Below are 25,451 nucleotides of genomic sequence, written 5' to 3' on the forward strand. Positions count from 1 at the left end.
TAATGCAAGACCAATTGGGTTAAGTTCCTAACTCAATGTATTTTCTTCCAGAAGTGGAACCAACCAATTTGCTCTTGTAGTTAATGAGATATATTAGTCGCAAAACAGCCTAACAGCAGGTCTCCCAAATCAGCCTTGCACAACAGTTTTGTAAAATAATAAAAACAGACTTTTATACGTCCAAAAATTAAAAACTCGGACTTTTCAGAAACTTGACTCGACCTAGTATACTGTAGAATCAACAATCGCATCAAAACATAACATTAACATCGAGTTACAGTCGTCCAAACACGAATTCAATAATCTGTCCAGCATCAGTTTTCATCAAAACTCAATAAACAATTAACCTATGAACTAACAATCATGCATGTAACCCTAATTCATCAAGAAACAACATATGTAGCACTTAGGGTTTACAATTACAGGTTTAATCATGCAATTAATTGATGGAATGGATTAGATAAGGTGTTTGTTTTACCTAGTTAGCTTCTTAATCCTTCGATCAAGCTTGAAACCGACTTGTATACGTGTGTGTGTGTGTGCCTTGTGGCACGGTCGACGAGAGAGGAGAGGGGAGGGGGGCTGCCGCCAGGTGAGAGGGGAGGGAGAGAGGGGATTAGGGTTTAGGTTATTAATATGTTGTTTATATATATAATTATGTTACACTTAACCCCCTTAAGCTTCTAATTAATCAATTTCTAGCAACATAGACTTTTGCATCTTGAGTTAATGTTTTACATATGAATATCAAATAACACATAAACCTAACACATAATTCTCAAATACTTATTGTTTGGATGTTTGTCGTTTATTCACCAATGGTTTGCGTCAACTCGTTTGCGTTTCGGTGCAATCCCAAAAGACTACATGTGTAGTGATTGTCAAGCGTCATTTAAAACCCTAGTTTAAATGTAATGAGATGTGCGTTATAGATCAAGTGATCTTAAGTTTGAATTGACGGAGTTTGAATTAACGGAGTTAACCTGAAATTGACGAGTGTCACATGTAAGAATCTAAGGGAATCTAGGGTAACTCACTCCCGTGCAATCACTATTCAAACCCACAAAAGACCAAAACAAACGACACTCAATCACCTCTCAAGTGACAGAATATAAGGTATCTTTAAACTCTCAAATACCGCTCATATGGAATACGTTAACAAAAAACCATAAACTAGTTACAAACACACAGTAAGTAACCTAATACGCATCCATACATGAAAGACATTCACAAAGAGCATATGGAACAATAAATTGATCATAAATTAATACCAAATGCGCATATGCATCACAACCAAATAAAATAAAAACTTTACCAAAACATGAACCAATCAATAAATATCCAAGATCGAAAATAAAACGAGTCTAAAAAGTAATCATCCAAACCCAGGCAGTATAACAGGTTTAGCCAAACATAATAATTGATGAAACAAATATAAGATATATATTGCAGTTTATCGTAAAAAGAAATAAATATGATTGAGCTACTAGCCTGTGAGCTTAAATTATTGAGCTACTAGCCTGTGAGCTTAAATTATTGAGTTGTGTGCCTGGTTGCTTCATTAATATTCGAATTGTCGTGGAATATTACGCCAGTGTGGTTGCTTGTGCTTTTTGAATTATCAATGGCCAAATCAAGGGGGCAGACCCCTTGACTTCGTGTCACTGTAGGGTATCCAAAAAAAATACTCTCTATTAATATTGTATATATTATTTTCTTTTTCGTATGACTTTCTCCCCAAGTTCAAGAAGCCCTTTTTATTATTTTTACCCAACGTTGCAGCCAAGTGTTGGGCTCCATCCAAACAGATGCCAACTCCTCTTAATTGTGGGCCTTATAATTTGTTTCCTTTTAATTCTCATGTGTTGTACACCGAGTGAAGTTGGATGGTGAAATCTTTCATTATTGCATCACCTACATCACACAACAGAAACATGAAATCAATAATTTTTTATTAGAGTATTACATTTAGTGATGATTTTATATGTTACGAATCATATACAAAATTTTAATTCGTTAAACAATATTAACTCTGAAGAAAACCAAAGTATATATATCAAATTTGTTAGAGTTTTACTCGTTGGTCTCAAGTTTAGTAAAAGTACTCTACTCTGGCTTGTTGTTTATTGATACCTTTAAAATCCAAATACGAGCCAGATAGAAATATATTCAATAAAAACTAACTCAAAACAACTCAAAAGTGTAAGAAATATATAATAAATTTATATATAATTTAGCTCATATCGACCAACTATATTAGAAGTTGACGGACGTGGAACAAGATCCCAAGTGTGATTTTTGTGTAAAGCAGTGAGTTCATCTATCATTGCAGCCATCCAACGTGAGTCTTTGGCAGCGGTTTTGAACCCTTTAGGTACCTTGGAGACTAAAAGAGCATGGTGTAGTCCCGAAGGAAAAAGAGAAGCTAGATCGAGACGATGCTTCGGACGACTGTGACCAGTTTTTGACCGGGTTTGCATATGATGAAGTGGTGGTTGATTTTGGGTTGTTATGGTGTCTGTAGAAGTAGTTTGGTCAGTAGGATGTAAGGGAGATGGTGGTGTGACAGGGGCATTAGGTGACATGGGATTTTGTGTTATATGTGTTGAAGAGGTTGTGGTGGATGAGTATTGGGGAGTGGAAGAAGCTTCTTCACAGAATGTGCATGGGGTGTTGTGTGCATGGGATAAAGTTAATGGTGAAGGTGATAAGGGGTGTGCTTTTAGGTGGGGTTTCATCTAGGTAAGTGGAAAGCAAAAGGGTGCATGACGGGTGACGTATATGCGAGAGGATGTTGGGTCAAGACATTTATATCCTTTATAACGAGTGCTATACCCCAAGAATATACACGGGAGACTCCGTGGTGCAAGCTTTTGAGCTGCGTAATCACGCAAATACGGGTAGACACGACAACCAAAAACCTTTAGGTTATCATAGTGAGGCTTATGATGAAATAGAAGTTCAAAGGGAGACACATTTCCCAATAGAGGAGTCGGTAATCGATTGATTACACGTGTTGCAGAAGTGAAAGCGTCTACCCAAAAGGAAGCCGGAGCACTTGCTTCAAACAACATAGCTAACCCAGTTACGGTAATATGGCCATGTTTCCTTTCAGCTCGGCCGTTTTGTTCCTGAGTATAAGGACATGAAACCTGATGATGAGTCCCATTCTCAAGGAAAAGTTGTGTAACACGATTGTTTACAAACTCAGTTCCACCATCAGATTGAAATACTTTGAGTGTGGTATAACTGACATGGTGGTGGTCTTCTACCATGACCACGAAGAGTATAAGAACCCAGATTTGAAAATCGATTACGTCCACGAGAGGAGGATCCATGATTCGTGTAGCCTTGTTGACGAGTTAAAAAGGCAACCTGAGAGGGGTTGTTAGGCTGATACCATGTTAGGATTAATAAGTCATGATGACAGACTATTAGAAGGGAGATTGCAGTGGAAATTGACAAGGGGGAAGTCGTCGTCGGCGGCAACAGTTAGGGTTTAGGTACGATCAGTTTGTTAGGCTGATACCATGTTAGGAGAAATAATTGGCTGAATTGATTTGCTTTCATTCATTATAGAATATTTATATTGTTACAACGAGTAGATTAAGGAAATACACTTAATATTTAACAAAATTACATTCAATCAATCCTAATCAATTATGATTAATGATTTCCGCTAATACAAACAGTACAAACCATAATGTATATTTGTCAAGGTTTTTTTGACTACCTTATCCCGTACTATCCGGAATGGTAGTAATTAGTAAAATGGACTCGTACATACCGTGGATAAGTTATTTATATTTCATTTATATAATTATATTTGTAAAATTGTAAGTTTAATTTTTGTCAGGGTTGGTCTCGAACTTTCATAGGGTCTGTTTTGGTTAAAAAAACCTAAGCAATGTAGTGATCAACTTAGAATGTGGGGCAGTGGGTTCTTTGCAAATGATAACAAAATTAATGCAATAAAGTAAAATGTTGAAACGAGATATGGCGAAGAAACCCTTGATCCTTGTTAGGATCTCTAGAAAAAACCTCGGGTTGAAAAATTGTCAGCCTGCCTCAAATTTATTGATGAAAAAGATGATTACAGATCGAGAGTTAGTTGTAACGGTTGCCAGAATACAATATGAGTGTAAGCGAGTGAGTATTCAGGTGCATAATACCATTCACATTAGCCTCCTTTTATAATAAAAAGAGAGAACAAAAAAGGAGATAAACCCGGAGCCTCTCCTCTTGTGATCATTATAAGACTCCAACCATTTTCTCATCTTCATATTGCCTATTCATCTGATATTTAAATAAGACTTGGTCTATTAGTCATCTTAGTTACAACCGAATGTAACCTGCAAGCAAAGATTAGATAATATAATAATTGTCACACCTCAACCTACGGCGGAATGTGGATATGAACCGTTTGTTCACAGCTCACAAGACACTAACATGCAATTTAATATGACAATATCTAATTTATTTATTTAAAATTCAAACCAAGTACATAATGTTTGAAAAATTACAAAACAATCCAAAATAAACCAAAACACTTTGTCTTTTGATTTTATAGCCTAAGGCCTTTTCTAAATGATCTTTACATTTGCTTCACACCATACGATAACCTGCAATATGTGTACAAAACTCGAGAAAAGATTTCGATGAATTTATCTGAATTCCTCTATATTTTGAAGGATTTGAAATCCCTTTATTTAAAGTAATTTGAAGGAATTGAATTCCAGTTCCAATTCAATTCTTTGACAACGAACACACCAAAATGGAATTGAGATTCCAATTCCAACGAAACGAACACACCATCTAATAAGATTTTAATTCCAACTTCTTTGAATTCCCACGAACTCTTTGAAACGAACGCGCCCTTAATATATTGCATTGTTTTTTATTTGTTTTTCTTAATTCTAAATTTGTATTACTATCACTATTTTTCATATTTCTTTCTTCAACTAATAAATAAGTTTGTTTTAGGCTTCTGTTTTCTAATCTCTAAATTTTTATTACTCACCATTTGATATTTAATGTAATAATTTCTCTATGAAACGTTTAATACATAGGTTTCTAACCTATATAAAGTATCAAAATAAATTAAACTTAACATAAATTGTGATTGTATTTATAAATTCTATGTCGTAAAATAAACACCAATTTAGGCCAGATTTATAGTAATTACTTTATATTCATTCAAGAGATCTCATAACCAAAATAAGAGAGAAGTTAAACCACATGAAGCCAAGATTTGACAATACGTCACAATACCTCAGCTTGTTTAATGTGTTAGGGTGGGTCCCTAAAAATACAAGATTTTTTGTTTCTTGTATGACTCTAAAAATACAGTTTTAGTGAAAGAGAAAAACCCTTAAGTAATACTAAATCTTTGATCTCCTTATAGAAACCTAAAAAATAAGCGAAGCGAAACCCCCAAAACAACATATCCACATTTGACACGCATAAAAATCACAAAGATTAATAATATCAATTACAAAAACAGAATTTGAGAGACTAAGAGTTGGGAGAGTTCTAATCGAATAAAATCACAATCGAATGCAGTTAAGCTCTAAAAAAGTCGGGAGCCCAAGCTTTAACTGTTTTTTTTTTCAATATCGAGTTGCACCTAACCTATTTTATGCCCCTCACGTTTACTACATAGCAAAAAACCAAGAGCTAGAAAGGGAACACAGGTGTGAGCACATTACTACCAGGCGGCCTACGGGTCTACTCTATTTTATGCTCCTCTGTATTACACCTATCCACGAACTGAAACTATGATAGTTATACAAATACAAGCAGCAAATAAAACATAGTATCTGCAAATGTATGGCGTACTACATTGCACAAGAACAATAATAAAGCTTATATGAAAACATAATGCATGACACACAACCCAAAAGAGTTTCTTGATTAGATAGAGTACAATAAAATACAGACCAAATTTATAATATCTTGTAAATCTTTTGATAATCTTAAGTAATGTGAAACTTGAACTTACCCATAAAACTCAAATCACTCAAAAGAAATATATCAAGAACTTATGTTATTTCTTGGTGCTTTTTTTCCCTCCAGCATCGCCACCACTACCTGCCGCCGCCTTTTCTGCTTTCTTGGCCGCTTTCTCTTGGAGGGCTTTTCCATCCCTGCATATCAAATGTAGATTAATATTTAGACAACATTTTTAAACTCTCAAATACGCTAAACAAAATTATTAAATAATTAAAAACAGAGCCGAAGAATATCTCAAATCTTGTGATGAAGTGCAAGAACTTGTAAAGAAACCAAATCTTTTAATAAAGTATAAAACTTTGGCCAAATTTCAATACAAAGTTCAAAAATTTGGTCACATCATGAGATAAAGAGGGACAATTTGATTAAACTCTTAAGAAATATATACCAAAGGTGTGAGAGTAACAATCAATCAAACAATTAACTAACAAAAAATTAAAATAATATAGCAGCAACCAATTCATCAAAAGCTTTCAAATTTCTCGAAAAGGACCTTTGTATAATGGGATTTCATAAACTTCATCACATAAGACGTAAGATATTTGTGCTGTTTTGCTTTGTGTTTCAGCACATTACTAGGGTTCATAAGCATTTTCATGAAAATATCGTGCTTAATTCTTGTTTCCTATGATTATAACTGCTTGTGCAACTAATTAGTAATTACTATGAATCCCCTTTGTATATGTATAAAAAACACCTTTTATAAAACTTTTAAGATTATATATGTGTTATTCGTCACAACCTAATATCTATTATCTAGTTGGACCAAAAGTCAAAACCGTATATGACCTTTAAATCATATAATATATGCTTATTTTGATTGGACAAGAGTGGTTGTTCGGTAAAAGCATCTACTTGGGGTCATACAACTCCTGATTCAACCATATTCTGTAAGCCCAACGCTAAGATTACGTAAACAAATTTGTGAATTTCTTCTTCGATGATGATGACTCATATCCTTTTGTATTTGTTAGTGATATTTAACAACTATTTTTCAATACTTTTTCATCAAAATTACCGAGTGATACGATAGAATCAAACTCTATAATAACAACTACAAATTATTGTAATAATCAAAATTATCAAAAAGTTAAAGTCATCGTCGAATAAGAAAGAAATCCAAGAATATGTTTCCGATATTTTAAAACTGAGCCGACAAAATAAGGTTATATCAAAAGCTATGTAATCCCAAGTAAATACCCTTACTGACACAATCGGTCCTAACCAATCAAAATAAACACACTTTATATATAATTGAAAGACCACATACAGTTTTGACTTTTGATCCATCTACGCATTAGGTGATGTTAGATAAGATTGAGATTTGATTTCTTTATTTTGTTTGACATCTACATGTACGGGTGTAATCAGACATCGAGTAATCCAGATTTTGGTTGAACCTAACTTTTATTCGGGTAGTCAGTTCTAATTCAGACTAAGGTCCTTTTCAAGCTTCCGAGTTAGAAGCCCATTAAACAATCAAAACCAAAACTTTAAAAATATAACTAAATAACTAAAACAAAGCTTAAGAGTTTATCAAATCTTGTAATGAAAAACAAGAACTTGATAAAAAACAATTCTTTTTATTAAAGTATGAAACTTTGAACAAATCCCATAATAAAGCTAAAAAATTTGACTTAAATAAATTTAAAAAAATAAATAATTAAAAGATTATTATTACTATGAGAAACTAAACTTGTGCTTAATTCAAGTTTCCTGCTACAATTAATTACTATGAATTCAACAAGTGTTTACAAATAAATCAAATTAAAGCAACAGCAAGAGTAATCGGTAGATCCATTGCATAAAACCCTAGAAAACAAATAAAATTAGGGAAAAAATAAACCTTTCACGGCGTTGTTCAGGAGTCAAACCATCGTCTTTACCCTTGGCTTTACCACCGTTACGAGCTTGAGCTCTTTCACGATCTTTCTCCCTTTGATTACCACGTTCGATCTACGGTTAAAGATACACAAACCCAGATCCAATTGTTCACAAAAGCATCAAAACACTACAAATAATAATAATAATTAAAACCCACAAAAGGATATGAGTCATCGTTCGTTTGAAGAAGAAATCCAAGAATCTGTTTTGCGTTAAGTTGAGCCGACGGAATAGGGTTGAATAATATATGTATAACCCCAAACTATATATACTTCTATCGAAACAACAAGTTGTAGCCAATCGAAATTAAGTATGTTTTGTTTTTTTTTTACGAACGGCAAACTAAGTAAAGCCGGGTACCCCGTACGCGGCTCCCAATGGCTAAAGGTAGCCCGAGCCGGCCACTAGTCCGGACGGACGGGGCCCCTAACGGTCCATCTGTTGAGGGATTCACCGGATAAAACCTGACCCCCGTGGCCGCCAAACGGCACGACAGCAAGGAGCCGATAAAACCGGGTGAGATCAGGACTCGAACCCTGAAAAGTCAGGGTCATCCCTCATATCTCCCATATAAGTTGGTGGTAGTGAGGTTTGATCCCCCTACCTCTCACTTATAAAGTGAATGCTCTACCATTGAGCCATAACCAACTTTGTTTTGTTTTGTTTTATAATATAATGAAACAGGATCAAGTACATTTTATTCTTAACATGAAAATGGTGAGAACCAATTTGTTGTTATGATTATGTTTATTTTTATAGGTATTTGCTGCTATTTTTTGTTCGTATTTGCTAATTTTCGATTATAAGACGTTATAAAAATTTGCTTATTTATATTTTGTTGTTATTATTAGATGTTTTCTTTTGCTGTTATAAGTATTTGTTGGTATATGCTGTTATTATTTTGTTTTTGATTTTGATTCTTTTGTTGTAATTTTTAGGTTCTTTTCTTTGTTATTATAAGTCATTGTTTATGTATTGGTATTGTAGTTGGTATTGTTTCTTATGTTTGCATTTTTTAAATAAATTTACATTATTTTTTACGTACTCATGTTAAGATCAAAATGTACATAAACCTTCCACAGAATATAATGTTATGGGTTTGACTTCGATCCAATTAATTACGTGTTAGGTCGTGTTAGATATTATTAAATAAATTATGGCCCATTATTGTTACAATTGGTTTCATAGCCTAAATAAATGGCCCATTATTGTTACACTTTATTTCAAAGTTCAAATACTGACCCATTAATTCTTTTTGAATTGTTAATTCTAGGGCTCGCAATTTATACACGAGACATGAATACATGATAAGTATTTACACGACTTTAGTAGATAACAGGTAAGACCTTAACATGATTCGTGCACTAAATAGGTAGACACGAATTTACCTGTTAATTTTCGTTTCTAAATAGGTTTACCTGTTAAGTACATGCTAAGTACATGGTTAGATTTTTATAATTATATATAGTAAGGATGTTTTAGGAATTTAAGATTTAAAATAAGTTATAATTATACATCATCATCATCATCATCGTACTCAGTATATCCCACCAATAGCAATGCTATGGTATCGTCTGTGGAGGATAAGATGTATACAGCCTTACCTCTATCCCATAGGGATAGAGAGGCTGCTTCCGGTGAGACCCCCGGCTCGATAGTAGTTTTGCATCAAGCCTTGGACATAAGGCACATAGCACTCAATCATCGGGACACCGGCTGATTGGTGCATGTGCCCTTGTCTTTCGGCTATCAACGCCACCACATGATGCCTGATTAACCTTCCGCCACTTTTAACGTTATTTTCACGAGATTAGTAAAATAACGTCAAAATTAGTGCAATTTTACTTTTGCCCACCCGAGGGTTCACACATATATACATTATATGCGTGCACCGCAAGCAGGGCGTTAAAATAAGTTATAATTACACACACACATATAGGGTAGTGTTAATGTAAAAAACAATAGTTTTGTGAGAATCATAAGAATATATGTACACCCTTGGATCTATGATCTACCGGTTGAAATTGGTAGTTTCCAAAAGTTGTATAGTTTCCTATTTACATGTTATAGTGTCTTATTTAAGTGGTGTACTTTATTTTAAAGTCTTCTCACACTTCTCATAAAACAATTGTTTTTATTTAAACTCTCATCTCTCTCTCTCTCTCTATATATATATATATATATACTAGGTTAGAACCCGTGTGATACACGGGTTGTTAATAAAATAAAAACAACTAAAATAATTAAATTTAATAATATAAATATTGTAAACATAATGGATTCATACCGAAAAAAAAATGCTTAACAGATGACTTAGACATGAACTTAACAAAAGATTCAAATGTAAAATATATAATAACATCATGTCATTTCAATTCATTCCATGTATAAAAACATAAAAACAATAAATATTATGAAACACAAACTTGACATTATTGTCGAAAATTAATATCTAACGTGTTGGTCAACTTTGACCCCGAACAAAAAATGTAAACCTATCTTCTCATTTACCCTAAATCATGTATACAAATGGTATTTAGCTTAAGCCATATGAACTAAAGACAAATACTTCACATTTGAATAGATAATAACATCATCTTTTTGGCGATCAAACTCAACAGACTTTGATTTCTACCATGACATGATGTTCAACTTGGTCCAACTACTATGTGACTCTGAAGATCATGCATAAAAAACTACAATAAGTAAGACATCATGTAACACCCCAACCCGGAACAGGCTAACGTGTTACTATTACAGATATCAAATCAACGCCACAATCCAAAAAAACAACAAAAATTAATGCAACCTACGTCATATTATTAAACAAAATGAATTAACTTTTAGAAGCTTGAACTTCATTTTTTTATCTCTCATCACTAAATTCCCAGAATCCCGGATTACCTGAAAACAAAATAAGAAAAACAAAACAAGAAAACACGGCTGAGCCAAAAATTGTCCAGTAACGGAAAGAACAATAGTATAGGTAAGGACAGACGTAAGAGAATAAATATACGAACTTCAATTCAAACTCGAAACCAACCCTTTTTACCTAAACATATACTTAATAAAATTCGGATGTATGATCCGACACTTGGCCAGAACATGGTCAAACGCATGCGGAAATATATCAGAACTATAACAAAAACACCCAGAGCCAGAAACATATAACTTGTAACATATAATGTGTGACGTGTAACATATAACGTGTAACATTTAACTGAACTATAATTAAATGCGAAACATAATCCGATACACGATCGGGACGTAATCTGAATATACTCAAATTTAACCAAATGCGTATACACATATCAAAACGGACCAGAAATATAGCGAAACAAAATATAATTACTAAAATACACGACGATGATGTTAAAATAAATAGGTCGTGTAATACGGAAGCACCCAGAGCCTAAACAAGAGCCTAAACAGAGGGGTACACAGCTAGCTAGTCCATGCACCAAAGAGACGGTGTGGGTGGCGTGCACACATTGTTCCATCTCAAACAGGAGTCAGGAGTCAGGAGTCGGAGCTAAGATCGATCTATACGCCTCTAAGTGGCCAAGGTACTACATGAGTACTTTCAGAGACGCCGTGAACTTTGATTACGCACTGTCACGATAAGTGCCATGTCAGGAGTCAGGAGTCAGGAGTCGGAGCTAAGATCGATCTATACGCCTCCAAGTGGCCCTAATACTTCAAAAGTACTAGTTAGAGACGCCGTGAACTTTGATTACGCACTGTCACGATAAGTGCCATGTCGTTGACGCCCCAACGACAAGTCAGAAATGCTCGGGTAACAGAGTACTGAACTAAAGTCGTATAACTAAAAGATATTTAAACAGGAACATGCAATAATGAATTCAAAATATATATAACCTATTGCATGCTATAAATTAATATAACCATATCATACGAATAAGCCGAACTAGATAACAAAAATCCGCACTACGAAGTGACAGACATCGAATATAAAATGGACTAAATCGAATACTATGAGTGAAGAAAAACAGAATCCGTACTACGAAGTAACGGAATATAAATAATACTAAGAGGAAACAAAGACGGAAACCGTACCTTAACAAATCAAATGTAAACAAAGTCGGGTAGTACTCAATTCGTGTTAGCACCTCAATCGGCTAGCAAAACGGATCGGAGGACTGAGGCAGCGGCGGTGTGTGACTACCGGCGTTGTCAGCGAGAATTTGCGTAGAGGTGGTTGCGGTGCCCGCGGCTTCTCTGGTGAGTTGCAGAGCGGCGGTGACTAGTTTAGGCTCCAGCGAATAGCGCGGCCTTCCTTCTAACAACCAATGGCGTTGACGGTTGTTTCCGGCGAGTTTTAGGGCGGCGGCGGTGATGGGCATTCGGCAGAGAGAGATTAAGGTTTAAGGTTTTGATCAAAGAAAACAATAATCGTTCCTTGTATTTATGATAGTCGACCCCCCCTGAATTCGCGAAATCAACAACAGTTTGTTTTTGAGTCTACCACGTTCTCTCGTCGGAAAGGTCGGGAAGAAGAAGATAAGCCTGGTTTTTCAAATCTTACTTTAGTTAATTGGCAAGAATAGCCCTTCTAGTCTAGAATAGTTTTTTTTTTTTTAAACACCCTAAACTTATTGTTATATTATATCGATTGAGTAACATTAATTAATATATCACATTCGGTTAGTTATCATTGATATTCGATCAGTTTTTAATAATTACCGATGCGTTATATTAATTCGATATTTAATGTTTTAGGCTTTCAAATTCTCGTATATTACAATTCTACCTCCCTTAAAAGAAATTTCGTCCTCGAAATTAACGTTATACTTCAAAAATTTCAGCCTCGAAATTGTAAGACGGTGACACATACTTTCGGATATCACGGAAACGAAACAAACTTAAAACTTTCATAAATTCAGACATGACAATTGCAAAGTCTTGGAAACAAATATTAGGACATATAAAACAGAATTCATATGAAATCAAAACCATCCAAACTGAAATAGCTGACTCGTTGCCATGATGATATTGAACGAAACTATGGGTAACCTAAAACTTGTATCGGATAATACTAGTTCTTATAAACGGAAATCAAAAATTTCATTTGAACACAGAATTACATATAACATAGTGGATAACTAATAACTAAAATAAATAAATTTTGATGAGCTAAAGCCTATGACTAAATTGTGTAACTAATAACCAAAACGAAAGACAGATAACTGAAACATGTGACTTATAAGTGGAAATAAAAAAGTGATAACTAATGGAATACTAAAAAAAAGATCAAGACTTAAAACATAAATTTTCAAAAACATATTTTGAATATTAACATGCATTTCTACACTGATATAAAAATAAATAAATATATAATAAAAGACACGTAACATTAGCAGATAATAGCGAAAACTTAAGACAATGTCGTATCTAAATATTAGAGGAACATTAAGCTGCAAAATGGATTTTAGTAGCCCACATACATACCTGTAAATTCATGGTTACGTTCGCGACCATAATCATCAATTTACCTTACGAGTGTGTCCTAACGGTCCTTCCATTACACATCTTAAAGACTAAACTTATAAAAAAAAAATGACGTGTTGATATACTAAAAAAAATGATGTCAAAATCTTGACATAAATGATACGAAACACGACCCAAATATGCTAAACTTCAAACATACCAAACATAAGAGTCTTCTAACATGACAGATAAACAGAGTGTGAAACTTAACAAAATCCAAATTCGCACGAAATCAAACCCAAATAAACTGAAATACGGGGTACTAAAACGAAAACAAATACGGATAATCAAAACGGTTCATGGCTTCAATTTCCCCAGAACTAATCTTTTTGCGCAGGTCAAGCGTTTTCTCCATTATTAGCTCTAGGGTCCCGCTGAGGGCAGTCTCTGATCATGTGTCCTTCTAGTCTAGAATAGCCCTTCTAGTCTAGAATAGTTTTTTTTTTTTTTTTTTTTTTTTTAAACACCCTAAACTTATTGTTATATTATATCGATTGAGTAACATTAATTAATATATCACATTCGGTTAGTTATCATTGATATTCGATCAGCTTTTAATAATTACCGATGCGTTATATTAATTCGATATTTAATGTTTTAGGCTTTCAAATTCTCGTATATTACACATCAACCTATGAATTTGAATCATTTGAATAATTTAAATAAGTGAAGTAAAACCTACGGTTATCAATGCATAGCTTGTGATTGTCTCGTCCTCCAAATCTGTTCAACAAAACACATTTTATATTAAAAAACATATTAAGAGATTATTCAACCCCATAAAAATTTACAAAACAATGAGTCAAATGTTCCAAATGACATGTATTATAACAGACCAAATGAAATAAAGAGACATTTTGGTACCTGTGATTCATTTAATGACTACTTAGTGAATCAAATATGTATGGTTTTCAATAAAATTGCAGAGATCATAAGCAAATACGATATACATTCCATTTATATACTTCAAATATGCATTCCAAATTTCAAAAAATCACAATCAAACAAAAGCAAATTAGCCTGTAAAATATACTTTAGTGCAAACAGTCATGCATCCCTTCACATTTTCCAATAAAAATGTCATATTTATTTCATTAAAACACAATTTTCCTATTGTTTTCAAGCACCTGCCTGTAAAATCGTAGGCATGCGCTACCTTTATATTATTTAAACGCGTATAGGGCTTTCCAGGTTTTGCTTCGATTCCTACCGTATGGATAAAAAATTATGTATGAAGAAGGATAAGAAGCGAAACATATAATTTTGTTTTATAAAAAAACACTAATCCTAGGTTCTAGTATGGAAAAAATGTGATACCAATATCCGGCTAAAACTAAGGTAACTGAAATAAACGAGCTCAATGGATTCAAAACACACCTTAAAATGCCAAGATTGAAAAAAACAAACAAATTCAGATGCATTACCAATGAAACACCTTTACTCTTAACTCAACTGATGGTTTAAAAGAAAAAAAAAACCTTATGCATTGCATCTAAAGCATCTTGTGACAACCTTTTTGCCCATATCACATTTACTCTTTCTCTGACTCTCCAAACTATTTGTCATCTATTATAGCCTTATAGCATTGAACTAATTATATCATACAAAAGCACCAGTTTCAGTATAACAAATCGTTTATAACCCTAAATAAAAGCCCAAATAACCAAATTCGATCCAAAAATTAGGTTAATATATTCAAGAAAAATACCAGATGAATGGTTAGAAACGAATCCGTTAATAAAAAGTATGTTTTGCTAGTTGAGATTTGAAGTTTATTTTAGAAAGGTATAAAATAATATAGAAATCATACAATATACCTTGTATAATCGTTCAATTGAAATTGATGATTTGAGAAGAGACGCCCACGAATAAGAGGATTCGTGATCGAGGGTTTGTGTGAAATTATGCGGTTGATTAAAATGGTGAGATTTCTAGGGTTCCAGTGAAGCGTACGAAAGAATTGAATATAAAGGATCTATTTAATTGTTTAGGGTTCAAATCAACTATTATAATCCATATTGTGAAAAACGGATCCCGTGTGCAATCCAGCTCTCAAATGTCAAAACAAAGGATGAACTTCTAAATTGCCATGTGGACAAATGAGTTGTTTGTGAATGCCATGTGGCATTTTAGAGTCATTTGATGAACACCGTTAAAATTTCACTCTTTTATTATATATATATACAGGGGAGAAATATTTTGAGAACTTGACGAGTTGTAAGAACTTTAAAAACTTAATTTTGGACCACACGTTTAATTAAATGAGTTTGAATATGTGGCTGAGATTAAATTTGATTAAAAAATGAATCAGGAGAGAGAATAAGTATTTTTGATAATTACACAAGTTTAAATGTTAGTTACACTTGTGTAATAAGTCGATTCGGTGTGTAAAAAAATACTGTATTTTTTTGTACATTACTTACACTTACGTATTACACATGTGTAAAAAAAATTCAAAAATTTTTTTTGTTACGTTGAGTTCTTTCGAGTTCTTAAAGCTCAAAGTGGTTCTTAAAAGAAATGAATCATATATATAAATATATATATATATATATATATATTAGTTTTTATCCCCCGTATTACGGGGGTTGTTTTATATTGTTTATTCTAATATTTATTTATTTTTTTAATTTATATTTTTTTATTGTATGAAAGTTAATAATATACTTATGGTTTGATGATAAATTGTTTCACAAATAAACGAGATGTTATAACTCGGTTTAAAAGCTATATGGTTTTGATTATAAATAATATTTATAATCAAATTGGTTTTTTAATATTTATGAAATTTGGTTTTTACTATGAAATTTTTTACTATGAAATTTGGTTTTTTAATTATAAATAATATTTATGAAAGTTAATAATATACTTATGATTTGATGAGACCCAATACCCGTTTATTTTTTTTACTATCAAATTGGTTTTTTAATTTAAATAATATATATATATATATATATATATATATATATATATCTTTTAAAATAAATAAGATATTATTTTTTATTATATCCTATGTTATAGGATTTTTACATAAATAATTTGGTGAGAATAACTTTTAATTTAATGAGATGCTATAACCCGTTTAAGGAATATCTGGGTTTGGTAAGACCCATACCCATGATTTCGGGTCAAATGCATGAGAAGCCTCCATTTAAAAATTAAGCAAATCTGGCGACTCCAAAAAAAGGGGGAGCGACCATATCGCGACACGTAGGATTATTATGTCTTCGTTTATATATTATAGATATATATAATTATAATTTATTCTAAATCCTAAATTCCTAAAATATCCTTACTCTTTGTTTTTCTGTCGTCACCACTCACCACTCACGAACATTCCATCTTTGGCTTTTGTTTCACTAAACCAGTTGTCAAATATGTTTTTCTAAATAGCTCTTATCGTGTATTATCATGTTTTATCGTGTATATCATGTAGTAACAGGCTCGCGTTTGGGATACAAGTACACGATAAATTTTTGTGTCGTGTACATGTATACACATTTCGTGTTTGTGTCTTATCGTGTACAATATACACGATATGCCAGCCCTAGTCAATTCGGATAAATTGCATGTCACTGACCGATCCGGTTATCTCCATTCTAGCCTCAAAGATCAAATAATGGCCCATTACTACCACACTTATTCTACAAGGATATAGTTATCTTTATGGTTGGTTGAGTGTCCAATTTAAAAAACTTGGCATAATTTTTAAATGTTTTCAACAATTATTGGATCCGAGGATGTAGGAGACTGCTGGCGAGTATGTATTTGTATTTATAATTAAATATAAATGACTGCAAAAATAAGCAAGCTACACAGCTAGCTAACCATGTCTAAACTAAAAAGTTAACTTTAACTAAACCGATAATTTTATTAAAGTTCATGGATAAAAACAAACTCATTTAAAGAAAATTGTTATTAAAGTTTAGGGGGCGTCTGGAAACTATATTAAAGTTCAGGGGTCGTATGATAATTGTATTGTAGTTCAGAGGTAAAAAAATAATAAAATAAAAGATCGATAAAAGTCCAGGGGCCGTATGATTATTCTATAGAAGTTGAAAAGTGAAAACGTAAATTGTATTACACCATGGTGCTACGTGACCTAATTGTGAATTACATTTAATTGATGTGGTAAGCCACACTTTTGGCGTAGTTATTAGTGAGACTCGCAAAAATGTAAGCTTTTTTCTGGTGTAGTTACTAGTGAGACTATAACGCAGTTGAGTTATTTTACAAAATGTTACAAAATTAAAAGTTATGAGAAGCTATAATTGATTGTTATTTGTCAAATGGATACCAAGGTGGGAAAGACATAAAAGTAATGACTCACAATTTTTCTCTTCACATACAACACACATGTTAATTCCTTATTTATTTTATAACGCTTATAATTTTTATCATGCGACATTTTTTTTAAATTCACCACAATAACAAATGTTTTTTATCATTAATACGAGTATTACTTTGTTTTATAAAAATTGGAACAAAATTTACGTCCTTATGTCTTTTTGTTTGTCATTGCGTCTTTTGTTTGTCAGTGTGTCTCTTCACTTATCATTGTATCTTTATGCTCATCATTGTGTTTTTTTATCATACTAATAACACCATTGTGCAATCATAATATGTAAATATAATAATAAAATAACAACAAATTGTCTGATACATAATATACAATGATGAATACATATTACACATTAACCTGAAACGTAAAACACATTGACGAATACATATTACACAATGATATGAAACGTAAAACACAATGGTAAATACATATTACACAATGACCTAAACATAATACACAATCAACGTAATATTTTTTTTCTCAAATTAGAATAGTTTAGCTTTTATCTTTTGTTTACTTCGAAATACTTTAAAGAAGTACTTTCAGCACAGAATAAGTTACACAGAAGGGATGGTCCCTGTGTTTCAGCCTAAAATTTGGATTTCATATTTGTGGTTTAAAATTTACACATATATTTGCTAGAGCTGTTCACGAATCGAGTCGAACCGAGGAAGTGTATGCTCAAACTCGACTCGAATTGAAACCGAGCAGCTAGGCTTGTTTCGAATATAAAGAAACGAGTGGAAAAACCTTGCTTGAGCTCGTTTGGTTTACAACCGAGCGGCTTGGTTTTGCCCGTATTCGCTTAGTTTCAATTTTCAATTTTAAATGTTACCATTGTTAATTATCATTCAGTCAACATACATAACATGTTCATCAAATACAAATGTAAAATTGTTTCGTTAAAAAAACATCTTAAAGTTCAAGCGGCCTATCGACATCTTCGTCAATAAAATCCCTCTTCAGACCGACATATATAACCTTAATTAAACATAACTAATTACAACATGTTAAACGAGTCAAGTAATGAAAATGAACAATATATGTTATAAGAAAGGCTTGTACCACAATAATCAAATAAAATTAAAAAACATGGCAAATATACATGGCAAAACATGTCAAAAGAATATCTTTCTTATCAATTGTTTGTACCACACCCGTTTGGAATCGATATATCAATCTCCAATTTTTCTTCTTCTTCCGTTGCAGATTGCTAAACATTAAAAGTAATTAAAACTGTTAATGTATGGTATATAAAAATAAAATCTATAATATATATAAACGAAAACATAAAAATCCTATGTGTCGCGACGTGGTCGCTCCTCCTTTTTTTGGAGTCACCAGATTTGCTTGATTTTTAAATGGAGTCTTCTCATGCATTTGACCCGAATTCATGGGTATGGGTCTTACCAAACCCAGATATTCCTTAAACGGGTTATAACATCTCATTAAATTAAAAATTATTCTCACCAAATTATTGATTTAAAAATCCTATAAAATAAGATATAATAAAAATTAATATCTTATTTATTTTAAAAAAGATATATATATATATATATATATATATTATTTAAATTAGAAAACCAATTTGATAGTAAAAAAAATAAACGAGTCTTGGGTCTCATCAAACCATAAGTATATTATTAACTTTCATAAATATTATTTATAATTAAAAAACCAATTTTATAGTAAAAAAAATAAACGGGTCTTGGGTCTCATCAAAACCATATAGCTTTTAAACCGCTTCATAATATCTCATTTATTTGTGAAACAATTTATTATCAAACCATAAGTACATTATTAACTTTCATACAATAAAAATAAATTCAAAAAATAAATAAATATTAGAACAAACAATATAAAACAACCATCGTAATACGGGGGATAAAAACTAGTAGACCTATATAATGTAATAAAAACTTACTAATTCCAATGTTTTTATAGTAGCTTTTGAGCCAACCTTTAACCAATCACTTACACAAACAAGTTCCACCATATCGTTTGAAGAGAGAGCTATGATAGTCATCCAATATGCGTCCCGCGACACTAAAGGTTGATTCCAAAGCAGCAGCTGTGATCGGAATGCAAAAAATCTCTTTAGCCATCTTGCTTAAAACGTGAAACCTTGCTACAATGGTGACTCCACCATTTCAGCACATCACACAGTGACTCCACATTTTTTTTGCTTTTCCAAATACATTTCAAGTTCAATTTTTTGTCTGGCTTCAACATGTCATAGTTTGAGGAAAGAAGAAAATCATCTTCATCTAGAGTATGGTCGTTAGATGTTGGGATTTTTGAGCAACCAATGGCAGTCCTTGGATGTCATAAATGCATGAAAATACGTTTCAAAAAGATATTTTAACTTAGCCATCACATTTTCAATCTGACTCTTACATTCATCTTCTAGATACAACACTTTAAAAGTTCAATCGACTAACAACATCTTATAACGTGGATCTAAAATGGAAGCATGAACATAAGCACCCCAATACTTCTCAAACTTTTCATACATGGGAATACTCATTTTCTCCAAGAAAGGATCATTTGATGTAAATAATAAAAGCATCACATCTCTCTTTTTCACATTATAAATTTGTATGTATCGAACACAAGTACTTTGATTGGTTATATGATTGTAGGTGATCGGATCTTAAAGAAACTAATTTGGAGCATTTAGGATGAAGAGAAAATGAAAGTAATAATATATGATTTGATAGAGAGTTGAAATACGAAGACGTGGCCGCAAACAGTGAGAAAAACAGAGTTGGAATGAAGATTTTATGAATAAATGGTGTTTTGGTACTGTAGCCACCGTAAGGCAGAGAATCCAGATAGTAGGCTATGGCCAAACCGTAGGCTACGGTGGCCTTCCCGTAGCTTACGGTCTGGCCTGACGGGAAAAGCGAATTTTATTATTTTTCTTCCATATTTAAGCCCAGAAAACCCTAAAATTGATTATTCTTCATACTTAGCCACCAAGGACGACTCTGGAGCAATTCTTCACCATCTTAACACCTCTCAATCACCAAATCATCCATGGTTTCATCCTTTCAGTCCATATTCGAGTCAAGCGTGATGCAGAGGCAAGGCTAAGGGGGTGTTTGGGATTGCTTATTTTCACCAACTTATAACTTGTTAACGTTTTGAAAAGTAATAAGGTGTTTGAGATTGTTTATATTGTGAGAGGAAAAGTTTCTTAAGTTACAATGTTGTAACTTATTAACTTAATGAAAAGTTATAAATAGGTAAAATAAGGAATCCCAAACACCCCCTAAACCACTTGTGACCACTTCAAGTGTAGGGTTTGCATATAAACTGATATTTTTTTTGAACATTACATGTATTAGGATCTAGTTTTGATTAATCTTTTGGTTGATTGGATTTGTATGCTTATTGGAATTGATTAAACAGTTGTGTTTTTGAGACTTTCATTTATCATCAATTATTTGGTTTGTGTTCATCAACACTTAGGATTAAGTTTTTGTCGTCATTGAACCGTTTACCATTAATTATTGATAGATGCTAAGTTTCATATTAATGAACTGGTAATTAAGTAGACCGTGTTCAGTTGTGTCAATTTTTTATATTAAATTAAGTGAATCATCATAACCAAACTACTATGTCTAATAATCATTTATATATTCTAATATATGAATCATGTCTATGTGATTTTCCAATTTATATAAGGTATTATCTGTCAGTTTATTGCATATCCTTGTAGTCACTGTTTTCTTAAATTGTTGTACAACCAAATTATAAAACATGCAATAATTATAAAATGAAAGTTCTTATAAAGTTGGACACATTCCCCATATTTCAACTCACGCACTTATTACAAATGAATCAAAACACCAAAGAATAATCACATGCAATTGTACACATTTCAACAAACCAATTAGTGCCTCCACCTTTTATACACACATGTATATACACACATATACACAAATAACAAATGCAATCTTATATCCAAACAATCACCCATCTTTCTTCTTACTAAAAATGCTTGGCCCATATGTTGACCACACCAACTCTATTAGCAACGGATATTGCAACCACACAAACAAGCCCACAGGAACACACATTACTACAACTAATGGAGCTGCAATCCATGTCACTTTATCTTCCAACACTAGTGCAAGAGTCGCACTGAATGCTATCATAGTCGCCGCTAATGACATGAACAATAAAACAAGTCCTATAGTCATCCTCTTTGGGAGCGCGTATAGGAAATCATCGGCTGCAAAACGCGCGGTGAGTATTCCAAGAAACATAACCACCGAAGCGGTTGAGGAAAATAATGCTATGGCGTCTGATATTATGAAAAGCATGAATGTCCCTTTGTTTAAGAACAAAGGACTCCCGTTGTCTTCGTTTCCACCCGAAGGCTCCTGTGAATGCCATTGTGATTATGAGGGCGGCTACTACTGTTGATGAAGCGGATACGTCTTTCATCCATGATTGTGCGTCGTTAAGTAAATCGTTATGTTCCTCCATGAATATCATTTTTGGTGTTTTCTTGTTTTTGTTTCGAGCTTTTTTAAACGATGGCTCTACAAAATTCTCGACTTCCTGCGCACATAGATTACAGATAATGTAGTGACCAAAATACGAAATGTAGTGACTGAAATATGACATAGTGGCCATTGGCCAATGTAACCCATATATGATATGGCGACCAAAATATATTATAGTGGAGAATGTGATATTGTGACGACATATTGACGAAATATGATATAGTGACCAAATGTAAATAGGTCATTTTAGGAATAATTACGAGCCAAAAATATCTTTTAATGTCCAAAATTGCCATCACTTTTGTAATGGCAATTGGAACGATATTAACCTGATACAGTGACGGAAAATGCTATAGTGGCCGACATAGTGATGAAATAAGGTATAGTGATCGACATTTATTGACAAAATATGTGACACACATATAGTGACAAAAATGGTAAGTGACGAGATAGGATTAGTGATGAAATATGACTAGTGACAAATATGATTAGTGACGAATATGACGAGTGACAAAATATAAATAGTGACTGAAATATGATGATTAGCGACGAAATATGACTAGTGACAAATGACAAATATGGTTAGTGACGATATATGACTAACGATAATAACAATGGCGAAGTTTGGACTAAGACACCGGAGGGGGGGACTCAAAATGTATACAAAATTTCACAAACGAAGGAGGCCGGGACTATGTATAAAAAATTTCGGCCGAAAATGGCTAAATTTTACACCGCGTATAAAAAATTTCGGCCGAAAACGGCTAAATTTTACACCGCGTATAAAAAATTTCGGACGAAAACAGGTAATTTTACACTAATGCGTAAAAAAACATGGGCCGGGGCCACCCGGGCCCTAAGCAACCTTCGCCCTTAAATATAAAAATGACTAGTGACGAATATCACTAGTGAAGAAAGATGAATAGTGACCAAATGTGACTAGTGACGAAATATGATACACTGACCAACTAGTGACGAAATATGATATAGTGACCGACATTTAGCTACAAAATATGATATAGTGACCACCGTCAGTGACTATATAAGATAAATGGCCAAGCAAACAATTTGGTGAAAAATATATGATATAGTGACTAAATCATTTCAGTCATTAAAAAACAGTTTTCTAGTAATAGTTGATCACCTTGTACCATTGAAGCTCTCGCTGCATTTGCAAAGCTGCACCCGTCATAACAATAATCCGATGGGTCGGGGCTAACTTTGCAGCTTTGTGTAACGAATTCTCGTCCTCTTCTTTATCGATTAACGCTGCTTGTGCTGCCTTGTTAACAGCTGATTGAAATAAAATATTGTACACTTGTTCTTGACGTTGTGTAATGGCTTCAAGAGACAAGTGAAACCCTTTTTCATTGTACCAAATTATGTCAGGATAAGTTGAAATGCACTCCTCGATGACCTCAGGAGTCCCATGTTCGACCGCTGCAGATGTCGCAGATCCTAATATCTTCCATGTTAGATTGTGATCGCGCTTTCTTAAGATGGTTGTGCATATGTGTTTTATGAGCAGCTTGCTTTGGTAGTGTTAGTTTGGTGTCATGGATATTCTTGATTGATGGAGCTATAGTAATCAATATAATTAAATGATACGAAGTTAGAGATGATATATATATAGCCATAAGCAACTACAATATTAATGAATTAATCGTACCTAGGTAGTGAAAGATACTCCAAAATCCAATAGTGCACTGTTCATGGGATAGAAAGTGCAAAAAAGATGAAACAAAATTATAACTAGACCCCTTTGGTTGCTAGGCATTGTAAAGATTTAACACATAAAGTGTTCCATTATACATTAGTGACAAATAGTTAAGAGTCACTAAATCTAACTTATTGGCAATGTTTAGTAACAAACTAAAGTGTCTAATTTTTACATGCTTTTTGAAAGAGTGAATAAAGGGTATTTAACTTAATGTATTACTCATGATGTTAAAATAGAGGTTCTATATTCTCTGTGAGCCGCTCTTTCAGCGACTAACTGTACTTTTGGTGACACTTCTAGCGTCTCGTATTTTTTGTATGCTTACTCATTTACTTATGTTATATTTTGCAAATACTACTGTAGTTACACACTTGTATATTAGTGAAATCTAAGTGGGTGTTTTGTAATATACACATGGTTGAAGCCTTTAAAATGAAAAGAGCATCATACTTTGTAGAAAACCTTTGTGAAAATGTTGAGTTGAGCTTCTTCTAGACTCCTTTTGTTGATAGGTATAACTTGTATCAAGCAAACAAACGCAATGAATAAGCCATTCTATCATTAGCAGTCATCATATGCACCTTATAACAACTTGTAATAAATGGAGTCATGGTTTTAAGCAGAGGAATTGAGGGAACATATATCAAAAAGAAAAAAGAAATACTCGGAAGAGGAAAAAAAACTAAGACAATATAATTACAAAGCAAGTTTATAATTGTAAGTATGTAACTAGAAGTTCCAAACTGAATTAAATTTGGTTTAGGAAAAAAAAACGTTTTGTTGCTACAAAAATAGCACCAGTTTTGAAGGCCACCACTTGCTAGTTGTCTATTCTATCTTCAATTTTATAACAAAGACCAATTTCTATATTTCTGACTTTAAGTTAATAGAAAGGGGACCCTCATTATTAGTCTATTTCAAACATTAATTTAATAAAGAAAAGATATTTGTCTTAACTGATTGTATTTATTATAAATAAATAATTGAACACCAATATTGGACAGAAATGGACCCTAATTAAGTAGTACAGTCATACAATACAATACAGATTAGACAAAGATCTGAAATCTTAATTCAAAACTAGGGATGAGGTACCGTACCGATCCCAAAATCTCAAAGAGTTGATATTAATGATACCAATTATCTATATTTTAAAAACGAGGAAGAGAGATTTACACAAACAGATGAGACGGCTCCAAAAACCAAGTGTGCTTCCGCTTGGAAATAACTCTGGTTTGGAACCTAATACTTCCAAAGCTGTTTTAGAGTTCACATCTTCCTCTATCACAACGTCCGGGTGCTCACCTATTATCTCCAACGCTACATCTACATATGATAAAAAATAAAACCCAACATGTGTTACAAAAACATAGAATGTATTTAATTAAAAATCAAAGTGCTACAACTAAAAAAGTACTTGCATAAGATACATAGGAGAGATGATATATATGCTATTAGTAGCATGTAT

General features: G+C 32.9%; 2 protein-coding genes across 2 annotated transcripts; both read right to left on the reverse strand.

Moving 5' to 3' along the window:
- Positions 1-5,745: 5,745 nt before the first annotated feature.
- LOC143620261 (uncharacterized) lies at positions 5,746-21,909 on the reverse strand. The gene is made up of 3 exons (XM_077091976.1): positions 21,775-21,909; positions 7,859-7,968; positions 5,746-6,146 (listed from the first exon to the last, which is right to left on the reverse strand). Exons 1-3 carry the CDS (start codon positions 21,907-21,909, stop codon positions 6,047-6,049), a joined length of 345 nt encoding a protein of 114 aa, XP_076948091.1. The 3' UTR covers positions 5,746-6,046.
- LOC143620187 (uncharacterized) lies at positions 21,564-23,801 on the reverse strand. Its single transcript, XM_077091923.1, has 2 exons — positions 23,408-23,801; positions 21,564-22,318 (listed from the first exon to the last, which is right to left on the reverse strand). The coding sequence occupies exons 1-2, from the start codon at positions 23,453-23,455 to the stop codon at positions 21,980-21,982; spliced, it is 387 nt and encodes a 128-aa protein (XP_076948038.1). The 5' UTR covers positions 23,456-23,801; the 3' UTR covers positions 21,564-21,979.
- Between the last annotated feature and the right edge of the window lie 1,650 nt (positions 23,802-25,451).

This window comes from Bidens hawaiensis, unplaced genomic scaffold (assembly GCF_021521415.1).
Source record: "Bidens hawaiensis isolate Kalapana, Puna unplaced genomic scaffold, B.hawaiensis_p1.1 tig00002553_1, whole genome shotgun sequence".
Classification (NCBI taxonomy): domain Eukaryota; kingdom Viridiplantae; phylum Streptophyta; class Magnoliopsida; order Asterales; family Asteraceae; genus Bidens; species Bidens hawaiensis.